Raw genomic sequence first — 21,861 nt, 5'->3', positions numbered from 1 at the left:
CATTAAAAATACAGTACATAAGGTATACATTAAAACATATCTAATTAAATCATATACATATACACATCAAGAATACAGAAAGTGGTACTTGCTCTTGTGAAACCTCCACAATGAAAACCCTAATAATAAACCCTAAAGGATGTTTTGCTAGGACCTGCAGAATGCTTTCTTTATCTACTGTGTCCCATAATGCAATGCAAAGAAAGGAAAACCAGCTAACCACTCTGAAAGGGGTCACTTGTTTGACTTAGCTACCTGGGGAGTAGTTGCGTGTAATTTCTTAGCTATTTAGACCTTAGACAAGGCACACAAAGTCCAGAAGACTCTAACAGTAGAAGGTTGTACTGACATCTTATGGAAGCTGACCTATAAATACAGACCTGAAAGTAGCAGTCCATGTTTCCCTTAGAGAAAGGGTTTCAATTCTTGGGGGCTGAAGTCGGTGGGGTGGGGGAGGGGGGAGAGCAAGCATCCCCCAGCCCCTGCTTCTAATAGAGCTGATTTTATTCATTTTACATATAATGCCTTTGACGATTTTCTCTGAAGGGTCCCACCTGTCAAAAAAGTTTGAACAACACTGTCTTAGAGGAATCCTAGCTTTTTGAGCTGGGAAGAGAATTTCTCTTCTCAACCCATTCTTTCTGTAAATCGAAAAACAGAGGTTTTAAAATTAATGGTGTTGACCTGGACAAGATTACACATTTTGTTTTTATGACCTTATAAAAACATGCCATTCCTAGTGACCCAAATGTACATTCAATAAACACTTTGCATTGCAACAAATCTTAAGATTGCCTGCTTCTTGTTTCTCTTGTACATGGTCCATTGCCATGAGACGAAAATACTCCACAGGCTTCAGAACAATGAAAGGCACTTGGCAAAGACTTCAAACAACCCAAGTCAAGTTGAAGTTAGCAAACCCCACCATGCTGGATCCTCGCATCTTACTGTTCACACCTCACCACTGGGGCGATATTTGAGTCTATGATCTGTTACAGTCAACCCTGTAACCCGCTGCCATCAAGTCGATTCCGACTCATAGCAACCCTATACGACAGAATATAACTGCCCCATAGGGTTTCCTAGGTTGTACTATTTATGGAAGCAGACTGCCACATCTTTATCCCGCAGAGCAGCTGGTGGGCTCGAACCATCGACCTTCTGGTTAGCAGCAGAGTGCTTAGCCACTGCACCACCAGAGCTCCTCAGTTAACCCTTAATCTGAATGACTGACATTACTGTATATAATGACACTATAAGGTGTTTCTGGGTAGGTAATCCAAATGTGGGAGGCAGCACTTTCACACTGGTAACAAACAGGTATAGACTCTGACTCCTCTGAAGGCTTACAGAGCTGGTGAATGAGCACATTCTTAGCAGATGGCATAGGAACTTCCAGCAGCCTCAACATCTTTTATCCCACCCGCTCTCTGCCGCACCTACCTAACTTGGCAGGGTTTTGCTGGAAAGGTCAAGCAGCCAGTTTGTCCAAGAACATAAAGGCTGGTTTACTGTTCTCTTGTTCACCAGTCCTGAACAACTGGTGTGGGCTGGTCCTCTCTGGGAGACAGGCTATTTGATACTGTGCTAATTGGTAGCTAGAAGGAAAAAAGGAATATGCACTTTTAAATGGCTTTAAAGATCTTTTTCTAGAGTTGCACCCAACGTACATCCTGGCTGAACGAGTATTAAAATCAGTTATCGGTTCAAAGCTAAATATCACTGCTAGAGAACTGATCTTTTGGGACACGAGAATGTATTTGGAATTGTATCCCAAAATATTAAGTAGTACAATGGGAATTGTCAAATTACTCCCCAAAGTTTGATACTGGGTAGTAATTTGCTCTGGTGGTCAGTAACTGCATTGTGACGCTAAATAAAGACAGTTTTACCTGAGGTTGGGGGGAAGAGCAAGTTGGTTTTTGGCTGGCCTACCACCAAAATCAAGGGTTCCATCCTAGTAGTAAGATAAGACTTATCCCTTATTCTTGGACTTAGAGATTTGGCTGATGGCAATGATTTATTTTCACACAATCTCAAGCTTTGAGTGCCTCAAGATGCTTTCTGAATATTTTCAGAAGCACTTAAGATTACTGCCACACCAACTAATTTCCACTATTTTGCCTTATATTTTAAAATTTTTATAAGCTTTTGTTAGCTCAAAGAGTACAAAGCTATTCCTAAACTTCTCCAGATAACTTTATTTCCCTCTTTGGTCACTGCAAGTGTTCAGTTCTAGTTTTTTATTACAAAATTAACATCTTTCAAATCATCCAAAGTGCAGTATTTATTCCTGTAACATATATTCCAATGAAATTTATATAAACGTGTATATATGGCATAATTTTCACAAAAATAAAGTGCTTACCTGTGTTTGAAATTATTCAGATATTTGCAATAAATCCTAATGCCAGGCCTTGTTGGAGCTACTGGTGCTGTTGTGCTGATATGATGGGATGGCAGTAGTCTCCGACCACACAGTCGTTAATCAGGCACGAAAGTCAGGGATGCCAAGAATTTTGTGCACATATTCATTCTATTTCAGTCTTGAACAGAGGCTGAAGTTAATTGTACTGTCCTCACTTTCACTCTTAACATGTAATTGGGATTGACTTTTGCTTGTACCTGGACCAAGTTCTCCTCATGTAAACTTTAAGTTCGTTTGCGCTGGGATTGGTTTAAATTTTAGAAACGTTCTTTGATGCCTAATGATAGCTAATGCTTATCAAATGCTTACTATTGCCAGTTAAATTGTAAGCACTTTTTGTGGGTGAATCCTCACGATCCCATGAAGTAGGTATTCTATTATCCCTATTTTATAGAGGAGGAAACCAAAGCCTGGGGCAGAGGGTGTCCTATTCTTGTCTGAATCTGCAGAACTGAAAGAAGTGGAGAATCATTCTTGCAGATCCAAGCGAGCTGGTCCGTAAGGGTGAATGGGCTTCAGGTCTCTTTTCTCAAGAGATGGGAAAATGGGCAGCATAGAGAACCTCAAACCTGTTTTAACCTACTTTCTTAACTCTTTTAAAGTCTTCTATACATTCAACCATGGGCAAAGTATTTCTTCTCTGTCCTCATGCAGATTCCAAAGTGTCCTCTGTACTAAATTCAAGTAATATTTGGGAGTATAACACCCTTGCTTTATAACTGTCACATGCTCAGTTTGCAAACTGCCGAAAGAAAATTTTCTTCACGCAGCACTTCCTGCAATGATTCCTTGGCCCTTCTTGAGTGTCATGATACCCACCTTGTCTTAGTTTACTAGCGGATCTTCTGTCTTCTCTTCCCAAAGAACCAAGTGCCTTTTCAACCTCCAATCACAGTCCCACATTGGGAAACTTGATTTCTCCTATCAGTCTAAGCCCTGTATCTTCTTCATGGCTCAGCACTTAATATTTTGCTCCTAGTCCCCGCATCACCTATTCCAGTTATATGTATGATACTTGAGAAGCCTCTACTCTTAAGTCACAGCACTTCTGTGCTGTCCACAGCAGTTAGATGAGGGCCGGCCTAGTCAAATGGGCCAAAGAAGTAATTCCAATGGATAGGCTTCAACTATGTTAAATAAATTACTTAGATACATAAGGTGGCAGTCACCTTACTCTATGGTTTTATTATGGTACTGTGATAGAAATAATTCATGTATAAGAAAACCAGAATTTAAACTGTCACAATAATTACTGCAACAACTTTATGTTTCCTAGTTCTTTCTTTCCTATCTGCCGAAAACATCTATAATGGTGTTCTGTATGCAGTAAATGCTCAGAAATGCTTAGCTATCCACCGCTCAGTATCAGGGCATAAGGGACAGGTGCCACTTAAAACTCAGCCAGCTGAGATAGACAAACACACAGAACTGGAATTAAGGCAGTTAATAGCACTTACTATTATTAATTATGGGTCAATTATTCTTCTGAAGACATCATATTCTTTCATTCAAGCTTCATAATATGAAGCAAATACTATTGTCCCTGTCTTACAGCTAGGGACAACTTGGCTCAGAGTTCAAGCCACTCACCCCAATCACTAAGCTAGGAGCAGAGCCAGGAGTTGAACCAAGTGTGTGTGACCACTAGGTTATAAAGGCAGACGGGGCCTCAGTGCACACTTAGGTAAGAATGAGGAAAAGAAGATGAGTGTAGACTGAGATATATAAGAACTCCCGTTCTGTTTTCACATGCTGATTTCAAAATTCTGGGGTCTCTCTTAAGATCTCCACCCTAAAACCAAAGATCAATTTTGCTCTCTACTTAACCGGTGCAATATGCCTATGTTCTCTCTGACACAATTGATCATGTCCAGGCATGGATTAAAGACGAACAAAGCTTGCCTATGACACAATCTATTATTGTCTATCTTTTTCTTCCTGTAGTCAAAGGAGTCTGGGAGAATATTACTGAAAAGTAAAATAACTGCAAGTCTGAGTATGTCACAGAAAGTGGAGTAGGAAGGCTCCAGAGGCCATGAGGTCCACCCTCCCTCACTCAAAGAGGAGCATACTGAGGGTCAGAAAGGCAGGCCAAGGCCTCTGATGAGTGCATGTCAGTGCAGACTGGGGCTGGGCCCTGGCGCTCTGTCCTCACATCCCACTGTCTTTCCAAACATTTCCTCCCTAGAAGGCCCTCTCCCAATACCCCAAGGGAAATCAGTTTTTAACAGAAGGAAATACTTTTCAAATGACACACTCTTCACCCACTTTTAATGTACTCTGAGAGATTAATATGCATTCAACACACTTGTGACAAACGTAATACAGCACAACACTGTGTTCCACTGGAATTTGGTAAGGGAAAGAGATCCAAGAACTGTGTGTGAAAACACTGAGGGCCAAGTGAGTGTAATAAAGGCTAATAAACAAGGCAGCTTCTTTACTGCCACGTTCAACTGAACCCAGACAGTAAGGAAACAGCACAGATACAGATTATGTCACAAGGATTTGGACAGATCACAGCTAAACAAATCCCTCCTCCCCTAATAGTAGGTCTTGTCCACAACAGCATAGTTCAATCTCATCACTCTATTCTAAACTTCCAGAAATTTAGTTATTTCCAGGTTACAGCTCAGAATATGAGCATCCACGTTGTAATCCACCTCTGGAACACAAGACTGAAGGAAGACAAATCCAAATTGAGACTGTGAGGTTTCCAGAGCAATTTATTCATTAAAATCTATTCAATATGCCATCAACAGTTCTCCTGTGTGTATTGTGCTGATAGACAGACACTGAGAGGATTTAACAAGTTCTTCATTTAATAAGTCTGAATTCATTTTCACCACATGGTATTATACACGGTCATCTGTTGAAACATTTCTTTTTAACAGATCTTAGTTTAAAAAAGTCATAGATACTGTGAGTTTTGTATAAACTGGTGGACAGTAAGTTAGTTCCTTTGTTCTGACTTATAAGCCTCAACTTCACCGCAGAATAAAGAACGTAGGCCAAAGAAAGCATAATCGGTCACTCGTATAGAACTGTATTGTTTCTATAATTTGAAGCTTTCTGAATGGACGGGTTCAGGCCTGATGCAACTGTAAAAAGATTACTTAGTGAATAGACTATATGGAAATTGTACAAAATGTTATTAACTTCAATCATTAATAGCTTAAACCGCACTATCTTACTAACTGCTATTCAAAACAAAAACCTGTTTTTGAATCCCCAAAAAGTGGCACCTGTACATAACCATGCCACCTTCTAGTTAGGGCTGTGTCAATACATATTTCAACAGAAACTTTGGCTTTAGGAAAGAATCACAAACATTTAAAATAGTGGCTTTAATCGTCATTTGAAGTATATGACGGGGAAACATGTGCTTTAATTAAATACACATCATACCAGTGATGCTGTCAAGTTGAAAGTTACTCCTAATGTTGATAGCAATAAAAACTAGTTTGTACATGAAAAGACAATGAGCGGAAAAAAAGCAATCCCTTTGAAACAAATAAAAAAAAAATGTTCACAGTGGTTTATATCGACAGTATGCATTTTATGACAATAACATGTATAGATTCAGAGCACCCTAGGGCTCTCTTTATGCCCTAAAGAAAATGAGCATTTACATTATTCATGGGTTGTACTGAATTAAAAAAAGATCAGTTGTGTACTTACCCCTTAGACAGGATAAACTGTCCTGAGGTATACAGCTTTAACACCATCATTAAAAGTTGTTTGCAAAAGGAATAGAGAATTAAAAAACAAAACACTTTTCTTGGGAGTGGAGAGAGTCTTTCATTTGCTGTTACAACCAGCAAATGCTATTCAGTAAATCAAATATGGAGCAGGGCCCACAAACACAGTTCTATTTGAGCAAGCTGACCAGTACACATTACAGTTTTAAAAACGAAAGTTATATACTACATGTTACAAGTCCCAACTAGGCAGTGTCAAAATGACATCTATTTCTTTGCTTGCTTTGTGATCATACCCCTTGGTGGTGTTACGGGTCTAGTGGCATTCGGCTTCTTTTTCTCTGCAGGCTTTAAAATCTGAAAAGATTCAAACGACAGTGTGTTTTAGAAAACACACTCAACTCAAAACCTTAAAAGAGTCCTTAAATATCCCTCAAATCTTTTCTTCAGAAAGATTCTTGACTATTTAAAAGTACTCCAAAAGCCTCTCTAACTGATCAACACAAACCAGGCTGACAAGCAAATATTTTGGTAATAATTACTATAAGGAGCAGATAAAATATGTGATCTGGACAAATTATTTTGGCTCTGGATAAAATGACAATGTTCTGAAGTCTGTACCTGGTAGTCTCTTCAGGCTACTCCCCTGACATACGGGAAGTGTTCTTTAGAGCAGTGTTTCTCAAATACCTACAGGATCTTCTTTCAATCTCAGGGAGCTGCGAGTTCTCCATAATTGGCAAATAGTGGTTTATCTGCTGATGCCTGGCCAGGTGAATCCAGTGGCTGCATTTATGTTTACAACTAAGCTAGCTTAAAGTTGTACAAGTTTAATTATCATAAGCAAATGAGAAAAAGATTAAGGTCGCCTTTATGTATAAAATGATGCTTTTGTGCCAAGTGAAGGCCAAATGATATCATGGTTAGTCAACATAGGTTGCACAGAAATTAGACCAGAGAGAAATGGTCGTAGAACTGAGTATTCACACAGAACATCTGGCATGTGGCAGTTCGTATTCTTTCACACGCAAGCAGTGATTTAATTTTTAGCAGAACATCACAGTGACATTAAGATTTTAGATTTACAGTAAAAGAGCCACAAGCATAAGGAGTTAATATTTATTTTATGTTTTTACCTATTTAAGTAATATAAAAACAGTTAAACTACAACACTGGGGTAAAGGGTACAGGACACACTTTTTTTTTTCTTTAAAAGAGGCCTACACATTACAGGAGTTGGAGAAACACTGGTTAAGGGAAAATAAAAATTTAGCCTATGCAACACAAATGAAAGTACACAACCAATTTTTAAGACTCAGCAAAATTAAGACTGCATAAAAGGAAATCATAGTGAAGACAAGCTGTACCTGAAAGGAACACATTAGCGTTTCATCCACACTCATCATGGCACCTGCATTGTCAAATTCTCCACAATAATTGGGTGCAGAAAACAGAGTGACCAACTGCCTCTTGGCAAAAAATTCATATCCATCTTCAACCACCTTGGAGAGAGAATGTTTTCATTATAAGTACAAGCAAATTTTGGCTGAGTAAAACCCCTCTTCAGTTTCCCATGAGCCTGATACCCTGGTAGGTAGTTTCCAGAGACATTATGTATAATAAGCAATACCTACCCACCAAAATCAACAAGGAGAATCTGTGCTCACACACATGCTCTTAAGGGTACATGTAAAATTCAAAATCAATACCTGATGGGCTCTACATATAAGATCCAAATCATGCTTATGGAGAAATTTTGCAACCACTTCTGCACCAAATGTGAAGGACACTCCTCTGTCATTTTCACCCCAGCCTAAGACATCTTTATCGGGGTCAGACCACAAAAGATCACAAAGAAGACCTTGATCTGGTACATCAGTTGGTCGCATAATTCGCCGAATCTGCTCCATAGATTGAAGATCTGGTGATAAACCTATCAATGAGAAGGGGGGAAACAAAAAAGGAAGACAATGAAACTTAAAAAGGACGTTATCACCTTACCAGCTCCATGTATCTACAGAAAGACCAAACGACTGATATCTAGGCTTAGATCTATGGGGCTATGTTTTGTTTATTCTGTAGTTTTAAGTAAAAAACCAAAAAACTCAACTGAATAAAAACAATGGAATTCATTATATGCACTAATTTGTGGGGCACACTATGTTTTAACAGTATATGGAGATAGTCGCTGTAACATTACAGAAACCTGTGAAATTAAAATCCAGTGACTTTTAAAATTACTCCTCTGCTCCCCACCCCTGAAGTTGAGGAGGAGAATAATGGACAACGGATGTACTGGATTTTACTAGTGATCACCTATAATGACTGGGAATAGAAGATGTAATGCTCAGGAGTGACGGGGCTCTCTAGGAAACCTGTGCTGTCCATGGGTCTTCAAGTCCTGAGTCTCAAATGTATCAAACCAGCTCAGATACAATTTACTTTCATCTGAGTTAAAAAATCACATGCCCATCTCTACCAAAACTCATTAAGTATGAAAGGCAGGGACAGTGCCTGTACTAAAACACGTTATGTTGGCTCTTTGACGGTTGCCCAATTTCTGACCACAGGTGAAAAGAATTCCCCCCCCCCCCCGTTGCAATTACTGTTTTAATTACACTATACAAAGCACAACCACTGAGCACAGCAACATTCCAATTACAATTCAAAGATAGAAGACAGGATCCTTGAATGACTGAAGAAAAATAATAGCTTTTAAAGTCCAAGTCAGAAAAATTTCTGCAAGGAGAGTCTCAGGAAAAGATCCAAGGAAAGCCTACTCACATCATCAGTATTCTAGAGGATCTGTGGTACAGCAAATTAATTGCTCTTCATTTTCTATTTAAAAATATTTTCTATTGTCTACTGTCAAATTTTACATAGCCTACAGTTCCTTTTAACACAGTAATTCCTTGCTTCAAACTTCTATCTGAACTACCTTGGGTGTGTCCGAGTAGACTTGTGATACAACATGGTGACAAAGATTAACCTGACATGGGAAGTCATCAAAACAACCATTCATACATGCTGAAGTGTCCACCTTTTAGAAGAGATCAAAATCTGTTTGGAACTTAACTCAGCCCACATACCTCCATGACAGCAGAATATCTTCTCATCCACGATGGCGGCTATCGGCAAACAGTTAAAGCAGTCTGTGAACGTTTTCCAGAGTTTAATGTTGTATCTTCTTTTACCTATGAACATTTTAGGGTGGTTAATGAGACTGCGGTTCTGTATGGTTTTCTCAGGATAATTTCCAAAAAACCAAGGTTCTGATTATCTTATAAACTAAGTGGAAACGATCTTTTATTAACTATCCCTTAGAGAGTTTAGGAAAATTAGATATAACTTTGAGATTATTTGAACTATAAACAATTTACATTTTCACATGAAATACTTAAAAATTCCGCAGACATCAGAAATCAGAATTCCAGACATGATAATGATTATAGATTATCATCAAACCCAGCAATTACTTGGTAGCATGAACTCCAAAATGTAGTCTGTTGTTCTGTTTAATTTCTACCTACACATAAGCTCTGTATTTCTATCTAAAGACAATTTGAGAACAACCTATACATGTGCTGTTACTATCTTCCTTTTGAGGAAGCCCCTAAAAGCTGAGACCCACCCTGTTTTCCCCGTTAATAACCTACTGATACCAGGCAGCCCCCAGCCCCTAAACACTCTAGCAAGAGGCACAATGATCACAGGGGAATACAGATTGCTTCTTGCAGGCACTACCAAATATCTATTCCTAATCTGCTGCACAAACTCAGAATGCTCCCCACAGAAACAATGTTATAGGTGGTTATGTTTTGCTCACCAGCCCATGTATTTCCATGTAGTCTGAATCAGATTGTGACACTGACAGAAGCACTATAAACCTTTTAAGGCACTGTTTTTACAGGAAAATTGTGTTCTGAGTTAAAAATCTTCTCACAACCCAATGAAGTACAAATGTACCTGAACTGGTTGAGGATTGCCCAATTGTTGGGGCACCCAAGTCTCCTGTATCCCACTATGCTAAGAAAACTGAAGGTCAATGCACAATCTTTATTCCTAAATCAGAGATTTGTCCTAAGTCTCTTCTTTCTTATCCTGGGTGTTAGAGAGACAGCTAAAGGTTTAAACCTGTACCTCTCCTTTGAGTTAGAGCTAGTCCAAACAACAGCCTTCCTGAGCCACACCTTCTACCTCCTGTAAATCAAGTAGTGTAGGAAGCTTAGCACAGGGCTTAGAATGTAATGCAAATTCAACAGGTGACATCGCCCTTCAAAGGATGATGACAGTCTTTTCTCCTAATAGTTTCTGGCTTCTGTGTCTGGGTATCACTCTTACCATAGTTCTTATCTGTTGTGCATTCTTGAGAGGCCACTTAATTCCCACTGTCCCAAATCTTCCTTCACTAGAGGATTCCGGAAGTTTAACAGAATTCCTCCTTACCGAAAACTGAAGGGGAACCTGTGCACAATCACTGCCTCCAATTTCCAATTTGTAATAATAATAACAATTATTGTAAGAAATACAAAAACAGGGGCCAGACTGTTTCAGCCTCCATTTATAAAAGTGATTTGGTTCCTCTTCCACCGAAGCCTCTCTCTGAACGATCACCCACTGGCTTCCCTGGATTTTTCCCACTGCCTCTAGTTGTCCTTTTCCTCTGTACTTGCCATTGCCGACGATCTCCACCTGCCTGAAACCTGCTTTGCTCCTTGATTCTTTCATCACACACATTCCCGTTATCTCGCTTTTTCCTTTGTTATCTTTACTGGGTCCTCTAGCACAAATTAGGATTCTTCCTCCTGTTACCTCCTGGCCCCTACTTTTTCTTCTCTCTACATTGCCTCCCCAAGGCCCCTTCAGTCCACCAGGAACTCCTGGGTAACAGCCAAAATCCCTTCAAGGTTTCAAATCCCACGATTTTGAGCCAGAACCCCTAACGCAGTTCCCTATTACTACAGGTCTGATAGCTCCGGTATCAGAAAAAGATCAAGTCACTTTTTGTCTTACAACAGAAACCTCAGCCTTTCCAATGTCACATTCATGAAGCTCCAAAAAAAAAAGTGGTATAAAGGGTGCTTATTTTAATTGGGAACTGAACCTATTGCTTAAGAGATCTGCACTTGAATAAACCTCTTCATTTGAATAAAATGATCAATGATCTTTTTAAAAAGAAACTCTGCAAACCACCGATTTAAAGCCACCTATATCAAGGACACTTTTATGCCCTCAAGTAGATGGGTGGCAGATTATACCTGTCTGATTGCGGGGGGGAGAGGGAGGCAGAGGCCTCGAGTACGAGGTCTATAAACGTGCCTTGATGACCAAACAAGAGTCAAAACTGATACCAACACTGAGCTTTTATATCATTTTTAAAGGTTTCTGCATTAAATGGAAACCAAGACTGATGTATGTGCCTCGTTAGGATATATATCGCCATCATTTGAACTTCAAAGAAAACATCCAAGTGTTTGCTGAGCTGAAAGTGTGTAAAATGAACAATTTCTTAAACCCTTCTGAAAAGCAGCAGCTGTAACAAATGTCCAAAACATCAGTAAGTTACAAAAAAACTCCTGCTCCTCATTTCACTGCCCAAGGAGTAGCACCACCTTAGCAGTACTTATACACTCATTCCCGGTGTCAAAGGTCTTACTTGCCCATTTGTCCCACGAATCCAGAATCTACTGCATTCTTCTCCCTGGTGATTCCTCTCACCTCATCTTCCAGTGGCATTTATCTTGTCAGCTAGATGGCTGGGCCTCAAGACCACAGTCCAAGTAAACATTCAGTTATGGGGAGGCCAGTGATAGGAGGGCCAAGGCTATGAATGCAACCCTTTCACATTACGCTTCCAACAAATGAGCTAGCTGACCCATCTATGTGAAATGTGAAATGAAAACGGAAAAACTTAACGCCCTGAGAGACATAACAAGGTTATGAACATTGCTAGGGGAGGGCTACAGTGACAATGCTTTACTGGTCTGGTTATAATTGTATTAGCAAGGGCTAGAACGCAATTTTCCTGAGCATCCCTCCCTTCCAACCTGAACCCTCTCCTGGCAGAAATGGCGAGCACAAAAGATGGCCGGAGACAAGGATCCAAAACTTTTCTTTTGTCTACTTTAAACAACAAACTCTGTACCAAAACTGATTGTTTCCAGGGCTTTAAGAATATGGTTTTTTGTCAATTATTAACTTAGAGTGTACTCAACTAAATAATCCAAAATAGGTCATAAAATATTGCAAAATTAAAAATGATACTGTAAACAAATTTTGCTTCCTCCTTTCCACACATTTCTTAGATGCAGATGTGCCGGAACGGAAAAAAAACGACAACTTCCAAAAACTATCTGTAAATTGCAAGATTCCATTTATATGAACTATCCAGAAAAGGCAAGTCTCTAGAGACAAAAAGCAGATTATTGGCTGCCTGGGGCTAGGGTAATAGTTGCACAACTCTAAGCATTTACTAAAAAAAACTCTAAACATTTACTAAGTGAATTTAGTTTCGAGCTGCACACTTCTAAACATTTACTAAAAATCACTGGACTGTACATTTAAATAGATTAATTTTATACAAACTGTTAAAAACGAATATATCTGGCCAGATTCTCAAGAGTTGTTCTAAGAAAAAGAAATAAGTTATGTGTGAATATCACAATAATTATCTTAGAGAAACTACCACTGTGATCATCACTTCCTAATCTGACATCATATCATAGAAGAACCCAGGACATTATCACACCACAGAGGCAGTGTTAGTCTTCCACCCCAAGAAGGAAAAATCTAAGATAAAAGCAAGACAACGAAACAGGAAACACGAGCGATTATAACATTGCATCTAAACTCTCACAAACCCTAACCACAGAAGCGTTTGACGGTTGTTTCTGACAAGGTATCTTAATGACTCTTCTTTAGATATAGAAAGTACTTACATTCATCATAAAATCCATAAATTCTATTGATGCTGGCACATTCATGGTTCCCTCTGAGAAGAAAAAAGTTCTCGGGATATTTGATTTTGTAGGCCAGTAAGAGGCAGATAGTCTCCAATGACTGCTTCCCCCTGTCCACATAGTCCCCAAGAAACAGGTAGTTGCTTTCTGGTGGGAAACCACCGTACTCAAAAAGTCGAAGCAAATCATAGTATTGCCCATGGATGTCACCTAGAAGCAAGAATTTTGTTACACAGTGTCTCCGTATTTATATAGCAAAGCTATGGGAAGACATTCTTTACACATTCATTGCACAATGGCATTAACCTCTAATTCAAAAAAAAAACAAAACAAAACCCCATTGTCATCTAGCTGATTCTGACTCATAGTGACCCTGTAGGACAGAGTAGAACTATGCCATGGGGTTTCCAAGGCTGTAATCTTTATGCAAGCTGACTGTCACATCTTTCTCCCACAAAGCAGCTGGTAGGTTCAAATCACCGACCTTTCAGTTAGCAGCCAAGTGCTTAACCAATGTGACACCAAGGCTCCTTGAACCTCTAATAATGAATCTTAATTTGAAAGCTAGCATTTAGTATTTCCAATCTTGTATCATATTTAATTCAACTGAGCGTAATAAAATGTTAAGTGCATGTGCATGTCGAGCATCTCACACAAAATTCAATTAAGAATTTATTTTGTGGAGAGAAGTATTAATGCCTATGTATGCCTTCCTGCCGAATGACATGGCTTTCCTTTCAGGTCGGCTGATCAATATCAGACCTGTGACAGCTTTGGTCTCTGGGTACTGGGTCAGCGGACCTGCTGCACTCTAGTGAGCCCTGGCCCATTTGAAAAAAGGTCTGCACACTACAGCCACCAATGCATTCGGTTTTTCGTTTTTCCTGCTAGACAACACCAAAGAGCATTTGACTTTAAAAACACACATACGTCCTGGACAGAGGAGGAAAAAAAAATGTAAAACAAAATTCAAATTTACACACACACACACACAAAAAAAAAACACACTTGCTGGTCTGACAAGACGACAGAAACCCCAAGACTATCACCCCCAGCCACCCTTTTAACTCAGTATTGAAGTCACTCTTGGGATTCACCCTTCAGCCAAAGATTAGACAGGTCTATAGGTCCAACGTATAGACAGTCAGCGAAAAAGAGGAAGACCACCAATGAGATGGACTGACACAGTGGCGGCAACAATGGGCTCAAGCATAATAACATTTGTGAGGATGGCGCAAGACCAGGCAGTGTTTCGTTCTGTTGTGTGCAGGGTCGCTATGAATTGGAACCCACTCAACAGCACCTAATAACATAGGGTCAATAGAGCCCTGGTGGCGAAGTGGTTAGGAGCTACGGCTGCTAACCAAAAGGTCAACAATTTGAATCCACCAGCTGCTCCCTGGAAACCCTATGGGGCAGTTCTACTCTGTCCTATTGCGTTGCTGTGAGTCAGAATCAACTCGACAGCAATGGGCTTGGCTTGGCTTGGGTTACAGGGCCGATAACACACGTGAGAAACATCTTTCGTAGTTCAAACATGTATATGAAACTAAGGGGCACACCAGCCCAAAAGCAAAGATGAGTAGGCAGGAAGGGACAGAAAGACTGGACAAATGGAAACAGGGAAATGGGTGGAGAAAGGGAGAGTGCTGACACATTGCAGGGTTGGCAACCAATGTCACAATTTGTGTATTAACTGTTTAATGAGAAACTAATTTGCTCTATAAACTTTCACCTAAAGCACAATAAAAAAAAAAAAAAACAAGATTTATCAATGTAGTCAAATGTTCTAGAAGGATATAGCAAAACTCGGATGAATAGTTTAATTTTTATAGTGTACTGAGTTAAAAATATTGATTGTCTGCATCTAGCAAGTAAGTTCTATTTTTAGGCTTTTCAAGATTAAGCATAATTCCTATATATTTATGTTGCCCACTGCCGCCAAGCTGATTCCTACTCACAGCAACCCTATAGGACACAGCAGAACTGCCCCATAAGGCTTCCAAGGAACTGGCTAGTGGATATGAACTGCTGACCTTTTGGTTAGCAGCTGAGCTCTTCACCACTTCACCACCAGCGCGCCACATATTCACAGAGTTCAGACGTTTTCTTATTAGCTCTCCATTCTTGGTTTCATTCCTTTCTTCTGCAATCTTTATATTCTTCCAGAGAACAATTTTTTAAAAATCTGAAGCACATCTAAGTAAACTAAGCCCACTGAGGTATTTACTCTAAAGCTGTAATTATTCAACTTAATTCAAAGCAGTTCCAGGTTATTTATGAATAGTGAATGATTCTGCTGGCCAATACAAGGCCGTCATCAACTCATTCATGACCCAATGAATCAATCAGGTAACCCAAGATAACTGTGTGCCAGAACTTACCACATATTTTGAGTGGTGCTTCAAGTTCTAGTAGGATAGGCTGACTGAGAAAGATCTCCCGAGACTTTAAGCACAGTCCTCTGATTTCATTCTCCTGTAGTTGGACATTCTTACCAGGCTTGGACCCTCTCACTATAGGGGAGAAAAATCCCAATTAGTCAGGTGAAGTAAATAATTTTATGTAAAATTTTAACATTTCTAAAAGATGTAAGTTTCATGCCTACTTAGAATCTTAAAATCTTAGATAGGATTTCAGAGATTATTTAGCTGCATTTTCTAGACCAAGTAAGACTCCTTTACAGTATCCTGCATAAGGGGCGGCCACTCTGTCTGTGTAAGAATACTATTAGAAAGCCTTCCTCTTCCTACTGGCTGGACTCAGACTCCCTATGCCACAGCAGGAGCCTGCTGTCCTGCATCCAAGCCACATACTCAGTGTGTTCACCCACAGCCCGCCCGCCAGCACAGCTCTTTGGCCTCTAGTCTTCTCTTCTCCAGCCTTAGTAATTAATTAGCATTTGCACAGCAGTAAAGAGATTTTATTTGTCCTAAGAATTCTCTGTTCTAAAATGACAGATTAGAAATGCTCAGAAGCCCCACCTCCAACCACCAGTGCTTTTCAGAGGACCACAATATCTTCTCATGGGTCCCTAATTTATCAGTGAAAAAAGAAATTTTTTTTTGGTTTTAATTTTTTTTTGTTTGTTTATTGTTGTAATTTAAGTGAAAGTTTACATTTCGAGTTAGTCTCTTATACAAAAATTTATACATACATTGTTATGTGACCCTAATTGCTCTCCCTATACTGTGACAGCACATTCCTCCTTTCCACCCGATTTCCCATGTCCATTCAACCAGCTCCTGACCCTCTCTGCCTTCCCATCTCACCTCCAGCCAGAAGCTGCCCATTTCATCTCATGGATCTACTTGAGCTAAGAAGCACACTCTTCACAAGTATCATTTTATGTCCCACAGTCCAGTCCAATCTTTGTCTGAGGAGTTGGCCTTGGAAACTGTTTTAGTTCTGGGCTGATAGAGAATCTGCGTGTCATGCTTTCTGGGGTTCCTCCAGTCTCAGTCAGATTAAGTCTGGTCTTTTTACTAGAATTCGAATTCTGCACCCCACCTTTCTCCTGCTCCGTCAGGGACTCACTGTTGTGTTCCCTGTCAGGGCGGTCATTGGTGGTAGCCGGGCACCATCTAGTTCTTCTGGTCTCAGGCTGATGAAGTCTCTGGTTTATGTGGCCCTTTTATCAGCGAAAAAAAATTTTAATGTTGTTTCCATTTCATTAAAAAATGATGCTGGTTCATTGTACATATTCTACAGTGCAATTTCGGGGCCGGCCCTTGTATTCATGATCATGCCTGTACATGGCAAAGGACGTCAGCATGCGTTGCGAGAAAGCAGGCTTCCAGTAATTTGAACAGATAAAAGAAAGCTTTGCACAGCTCAAGGCATGCTAAACTCATTAAGTTCCTGGCAGCAGAGCACTGAGTTCTGCTCACTACGGGATGGAAGTGCTGAAGATTCCCTGTCCTTGGAACAGTTCATTTATCAGCATACAGGGTTAAATCCTACTACATAGGTAGTAGTAGAAAGTGAAGAAGAAATTTTCTGTTTTTACTCTAGTTTTAGCAGATTAGTCATCTGAACAGATTAAATAACAATGAATTGCTAAATTTTTAATTTTAGTTAAGCGACCCCTTCATTAAACTGGCACTCCAAAATTGTTTGCTGGTAGTCTGAGTAAGTATGAGTGAGGCTTGATCATTCTCAACTTGCAATCAAAGTCTTAACGCTTGTTTTGTACAAAAAAAAAATATATATGAAAACCAGCATTCTTTGAATTAGAATTGATGTAAAAACACTGGACCAGACTAAATATAGAACATAAGCAAAACCAAACTCCATCAGATTAAAAAGGTCGGCAGTTTAAATCCACCAGTTGCTCCCTGGAAACCCTGAGGCAGTTCTACTCTGTCCTACAGGGTCACTATGAGTTGGAATCGACTCAACAGCAACGAGTTTTGGTTGGTACCTAACTTTGATCTGTAAATATTTCAGTAAAATTACAGAGTAAAAGAATTAATCAAGTAAAAAAACCTGAAGTCTATGAGAATTTTTTTTCCATGAAAAGGGCTGTCTATATTCCCAAGTTTGGGAAATACTGCCCTAGGTGAAGCCACCAGTCAGCCTGAATGGCCACCAAAACCCTGAATTCTCTGAGGAAAGAGCTTTGAACTGAAATGCAATAGTGCCTGAAGGGGAATTAAAATAAGAAAGCATGACGAGAGGAGAAAGGGACAAACTCTTGAAGCACACAATGAAGAGAAAATGATGAGAACATTGCTGGACTGGGAGCCAGGAGCCCCAAGTTTCTGCAATGGTTCTACAGTCTTGGGTATATCATTTCACTACTCACGACCCAAGAACAAGTAATTGAACTAAAAGATTGACAAAGTCTCTTTCTGATCAAAATGGTACAAAAGGAGAAGCAATAAATAAAAGAAAAAGCAGAGTGATGACAATCTTTGAGGGAAGAAATAAAATGAACACGTATGTATACAACAGCAACCGAACACAAGGAAAAAAGAAAAACAGGTTTTTTTTTCCCTCTAGACAAACACACACAGTAGAGAACTCTAGAAACACACTCGGAAAGATGGTGGGATCCCTGCCTCACTGGCCAGAAAACCCCAACCATTAATGATTTCACCACAACTCATCCAGAAGCTTGGGCAGCTTGCCCAGGAGGAAACTTTATTTTTGGCTATGAGGGGACTCCTAGAAGCTTCTGGTTTCCACCCAATCTTTTTCAGCAGTCTCACACTTGTGAATGAGTAGCCCACTCTACGTCTTTCAGGAGACTATTTCTGCAGAATTGGCTTACACCTACATAGACAGCAGACTATACTTCATTATGTGAATTCCACCATTTAGAATAATTTAAAATTCAGTTAGTGATATTGCTTTTAAAGCTGTTATTTGTTGTTTATTACTAATCTCTGTATGCTCCCATTCAAACAGAGAACAAACAGAAAAATGGATTAAGAGAATTAAAATTACCATAAACTATGCCTAAAGGTGGTAGTGAGAAGGGAGTTAAGATAAATGGTTTCTCAAGAACACATCCAGATTTATATTTGAAGAGCAGTGTCCATTAAAAATAACAACAAACATGGTCTCAAGGCTTCCTTAATTCTCTTCAATTAGCTGAAGGAATAAAATTATCAAAAGACAAACTATGCCCAAATCTTCTACCCACCCATTGGTGGCTCCCCGCTCATTGTCAGAACCCTGCTTAGATATCCCTTCACCTTAGGAAGTCTCTCCCCTCTCTCCTCTCCCCCACAAGCCTGGTGAAGTGCTCTGGGAACACCTGGTTACTACCCACTACAGACCGTACTTGGTGTAAGAAATATCCACTCACTTCATTCAGCCTAGTCACCTGGACCCCTGGTAGAAGCAGCCTTGCTTTGCAGCGTATAGATGGCCAAGGCCAGTCACAGCAGGCGCTCCAAGTCTGGATAAATCTGGATAAAGTACTGCTGACTTGTGGCATTAGAATTAAACACATATTCTAGACTAAAATTTTTTTTATTATCAGGGAAAAAAAAAAAAAAAAGCAAAACAGAAAAACAGGTTCAGTGCTTTAAAACGACAAAGCCCCAGTGCCATTTTCATATCAGGCATATTAGAGGATTTCTCTAGCTGTGAAAAAATTTAGAATTATTCTTAAATTTCAAGTTGAAGATAATTTGTCTGTTAGATAAAAACTCAGGAAGTGATAACTGAAACTATTTGTTTTCCTTACATCCATTATAAAATGAAACTGCTCCATAAATAAAGCTATCATTTCAACAAAGGGGGCTGGGGTCAATACCAGAACCACAGTATTTTTCTCCCAAATGTAAAAAAATTCAATAATGACTAAGAAATCTCTAAAAGTTTAGTTTACTTCACTTCTGTCCAATCTAAGAGCTCAAAAGGGAGACATTCAATTAAATATAAAGCTTGCACATGGTTAAGTGTTCAATAATATTATTCCAAGTGATCAAATATATCAAAGTGATTTCAAGCATTATCTATGCTACTGGCCTTAGAAATGTATAGGCTAAGAAGCTGGAAGTTGCAGTTAGGAGGGAAAAACAGCAAGATTAAGTTGAATAAGTAGAAATTTTCTCTTAATAACTATCCACTGAATCTGGCTAGCAAGTGAAAACCAACACTGGAATAAACAGAAACAAAAATCTGTTATTTCAAAATGAGTTTTGGCAGTCCAAGTGAATACTGCAGACATTTCTTAACAATTTTCATATCAGCCAATAGCATAAAAATCGAACTCACTGTTTCAAACGTTTATCAATACAATCATTTAATAGTTATAGCTAACATTTACCAAGCACTTAGCATGTACTGGGAACTGTGCTAAGGGGCTTTACATTGCCATTTAATCCTCACAACACTCCTATGAAGCCAGGTACTGTCATCTCCTATTTTATAGCCTGGGAGAAGTTCAGTGACTTTATCCAAGGTCACAGAGGTTGTGAGGAGGACGCCAGGTCCCAACTTTAGGTCTAGGGGTAATTCCACTATACCACTCTTAAAACATTTGTTCTACATTAAACTTCCAAACCAAAGGAGTTTCTATAGGACAAACCTCCAAAACTCCAATATATAGTCACCGTTCTCTAAGAAAAATCCTATCTGGGATATAAAAATATAATGCATCCTTACAAATGGGAAGCGTTAAATAAGAATAAAATTATAGAACCTGCTTGTTAAGCTTATAGCTCTGACTTTCTTGCTCCCCTTCCAGAGGTAAATACTTAACTTACATGTTTCAAATATTCAACAAAACCGTTCGTGAGCACGTACTTTGTGCCAGGTCCTAAACAAAAAGCTGGGGATATCCTGGCAAAAAATATTCTCTGCCCTATAAAACCAGTTGCCACTGAATCAACTGACTCATGGTGACCACATGTATGTCGAGTAGAACTGTGCTCCGTGGGGTTTTCAAAGGCTGATTTTTCAGAAGTGGATGGCCAGGCCTTTCTTCCAATGCCTCTGGGTGGACTCCAACTTACAACCTATCAGTTAGCAGCCAAGCATATTAACTGTTCACACCGTCCAGGGACTCCCTCTACCCTATAAAGATCAGTCAATACTTACACAGAGGTCTAAAGCCCTGACTACTTTGTGAATGGTGGGAAAAGGAACACAAAACATAAAAAGGAGACCCTAGGTGGGAAATTCAAGAATTATTACCTCATGATACCTTCTAAGTAGTAGTTCAAATAGTAAATATCAAAGTATTTCAATAACTGCCAATGGACATCAAGATATTCCAATGAATAGGATTCCATTCTCCATAATGGAGTTGTTTCTCAGAAATCCAGGTACTAGGCATTTCACAGAAATAGTTGGCATTCTGAACAGGTAGGTTAGTGATCAATACAATTAAAATATCAACTTAGATATCAGACACGGGACTTGTTAGTAAAAGCATTTCTTTGTCTGGCTAGAAAGGTAGATTCAGAAATGCATTATGGCTGCTAATAGCACAGGCTGTCTCGCAGAAAACCCGATTTAGTTATCTGGAAAATCACTAACATGAGCACATCATAAAAGCTTCCATGCAATTTATTATAAAACAAACTAATACAAACATAACAGCAGAATGTATTAGCAAGTATTTGCAACACCAGCTTTTCTGATTAGCAACAGTAACTTTCCTGACAGTCTGGCAAAAGCAAAGCAGAGATGAAAACTATGGAAGAAAATTTTAAGACTACTTTGGGGTGATTTATGAGGATTAAAAATGGATTCTCCTTGCCACATAAACCAAAAACCAAACCTGTTGCCATCCAGTCAATTCCAACTCATAGCGACCCTTTAGGACACAGTCGAACTGCCCCATAGGGTTTCCAGGGCCGTAATTTTTATGGAAGCAGACTGCCACCTCTTTCTCCCGAGGAGTGGCTGGTGGGTTCCAACCCTGACCTTCTGGGTTGCGGCTGAGTGCTTAACCACTGCGCTGCCAGGGCTTCTCCCTTGCCACACAGTAGTCCCTTAATTGTTGAAAAAGGTCATATTAAAGAACAGCACACACACAGAAATCCTCAGCTTATCTATAATGAAGTTTTAGAACTAAGTTAGAACAGCACAACCAGTATAAAAATAAGTCCAAAGAGGTTTCACTATTTTAAGATAATCCTATTTAAGTTGGTAATCTTAGGTATATGCCAAATCATATTCATTTCAGTGACAGCACCAACAACCTCATGATATTTGACATATCCTAAATAAGACCTCAAAACAAAATGAAACAAAATATCAGCAAATACTGGCAACATTAAATTTTCTCATGAAGGAAAAAAAAAAAAAA

General features: G+C 39.4%; 1 protein-coding gene across 2 annotated transcripts; it reads right to left on the bottom strand.

The window, feature by feature from the left end:
- Nucleotides 1-3,278: 3,278 nt before the first annotated feature.
- Nucleotides 3,279-19,048, bottom strand: PPP1CC (protein phosphatase 1 catalytic subunit gamma). 2 transcript variants are annotated; one of them, XR_002824537.1, is made up of 8 exons: nt 16,626-19,041; nt 15,473-15,604; nt 13,068-13,298; nt 9,219-9,323; nt 7,839-8,062; nt 7,497-7,631; nt 6,110-6,486; nt 3,279-5,529 (listed from the first exon to the last, which is right to left on the bottom strand). XR_002824537.1 is itself a non-coding variant. In XM_023733805.1 (8 exons), coding segments are annotated over exons 1-8 (960 nt in total). In that variant the 5' UTR covers nt 16,627-19,048; the 3' UTR covers nt 3,279-5,458. The 2 variants fall into 2 exon arrangements, 1 of the variants encoding a protein (XP_023589573.1); XM_023733805.1 differs by having other exon boundaries at nt 6,426-6,486; nt 16,626-19,048.
- Nucleotides 19,049-21,861: the final 2,813 nt, after the last annotated feature.

The sequence above is a fragment of the Trichechus manatus genome, unplaced genomic scaffold (assembly GCF_000243295.1).
Source record: "Trichechus manatus latirostris isolate Lorelei unplaced genomic scaffold, TriManLat1.0 scaffold00061, whole genome shotgun sequence".
NCBI classification, from domain to species: domain Eukaryota; kingdom Metazoa; phylum Chordata; class Mammalia; order Sirenia; family Trichechidae; genus Trichechus; species Trichechus manatus.
This window is presented reverse-complemented; position numbering and strand designations above follow the sequence as displayed.

Coding starts and splice junctions, on each gene's coding strand:
- PPP1CC (XM_023733805.1), bottom strand. Junction 8,063..9,218: donor GATATTCTGCTGTCATGGAG/GTATGTGGGCTG, acceptor TCTCATTGATAG/GTTTATCACCAGATCTTCAA. Junction 6,487..7,496: donor CGCTAATGTGTTCCTTTCAG/GTACAGCTTGTC, acceptor GAATCTTTTCAG/ATTTTAAAGCCTGCAGAGAA.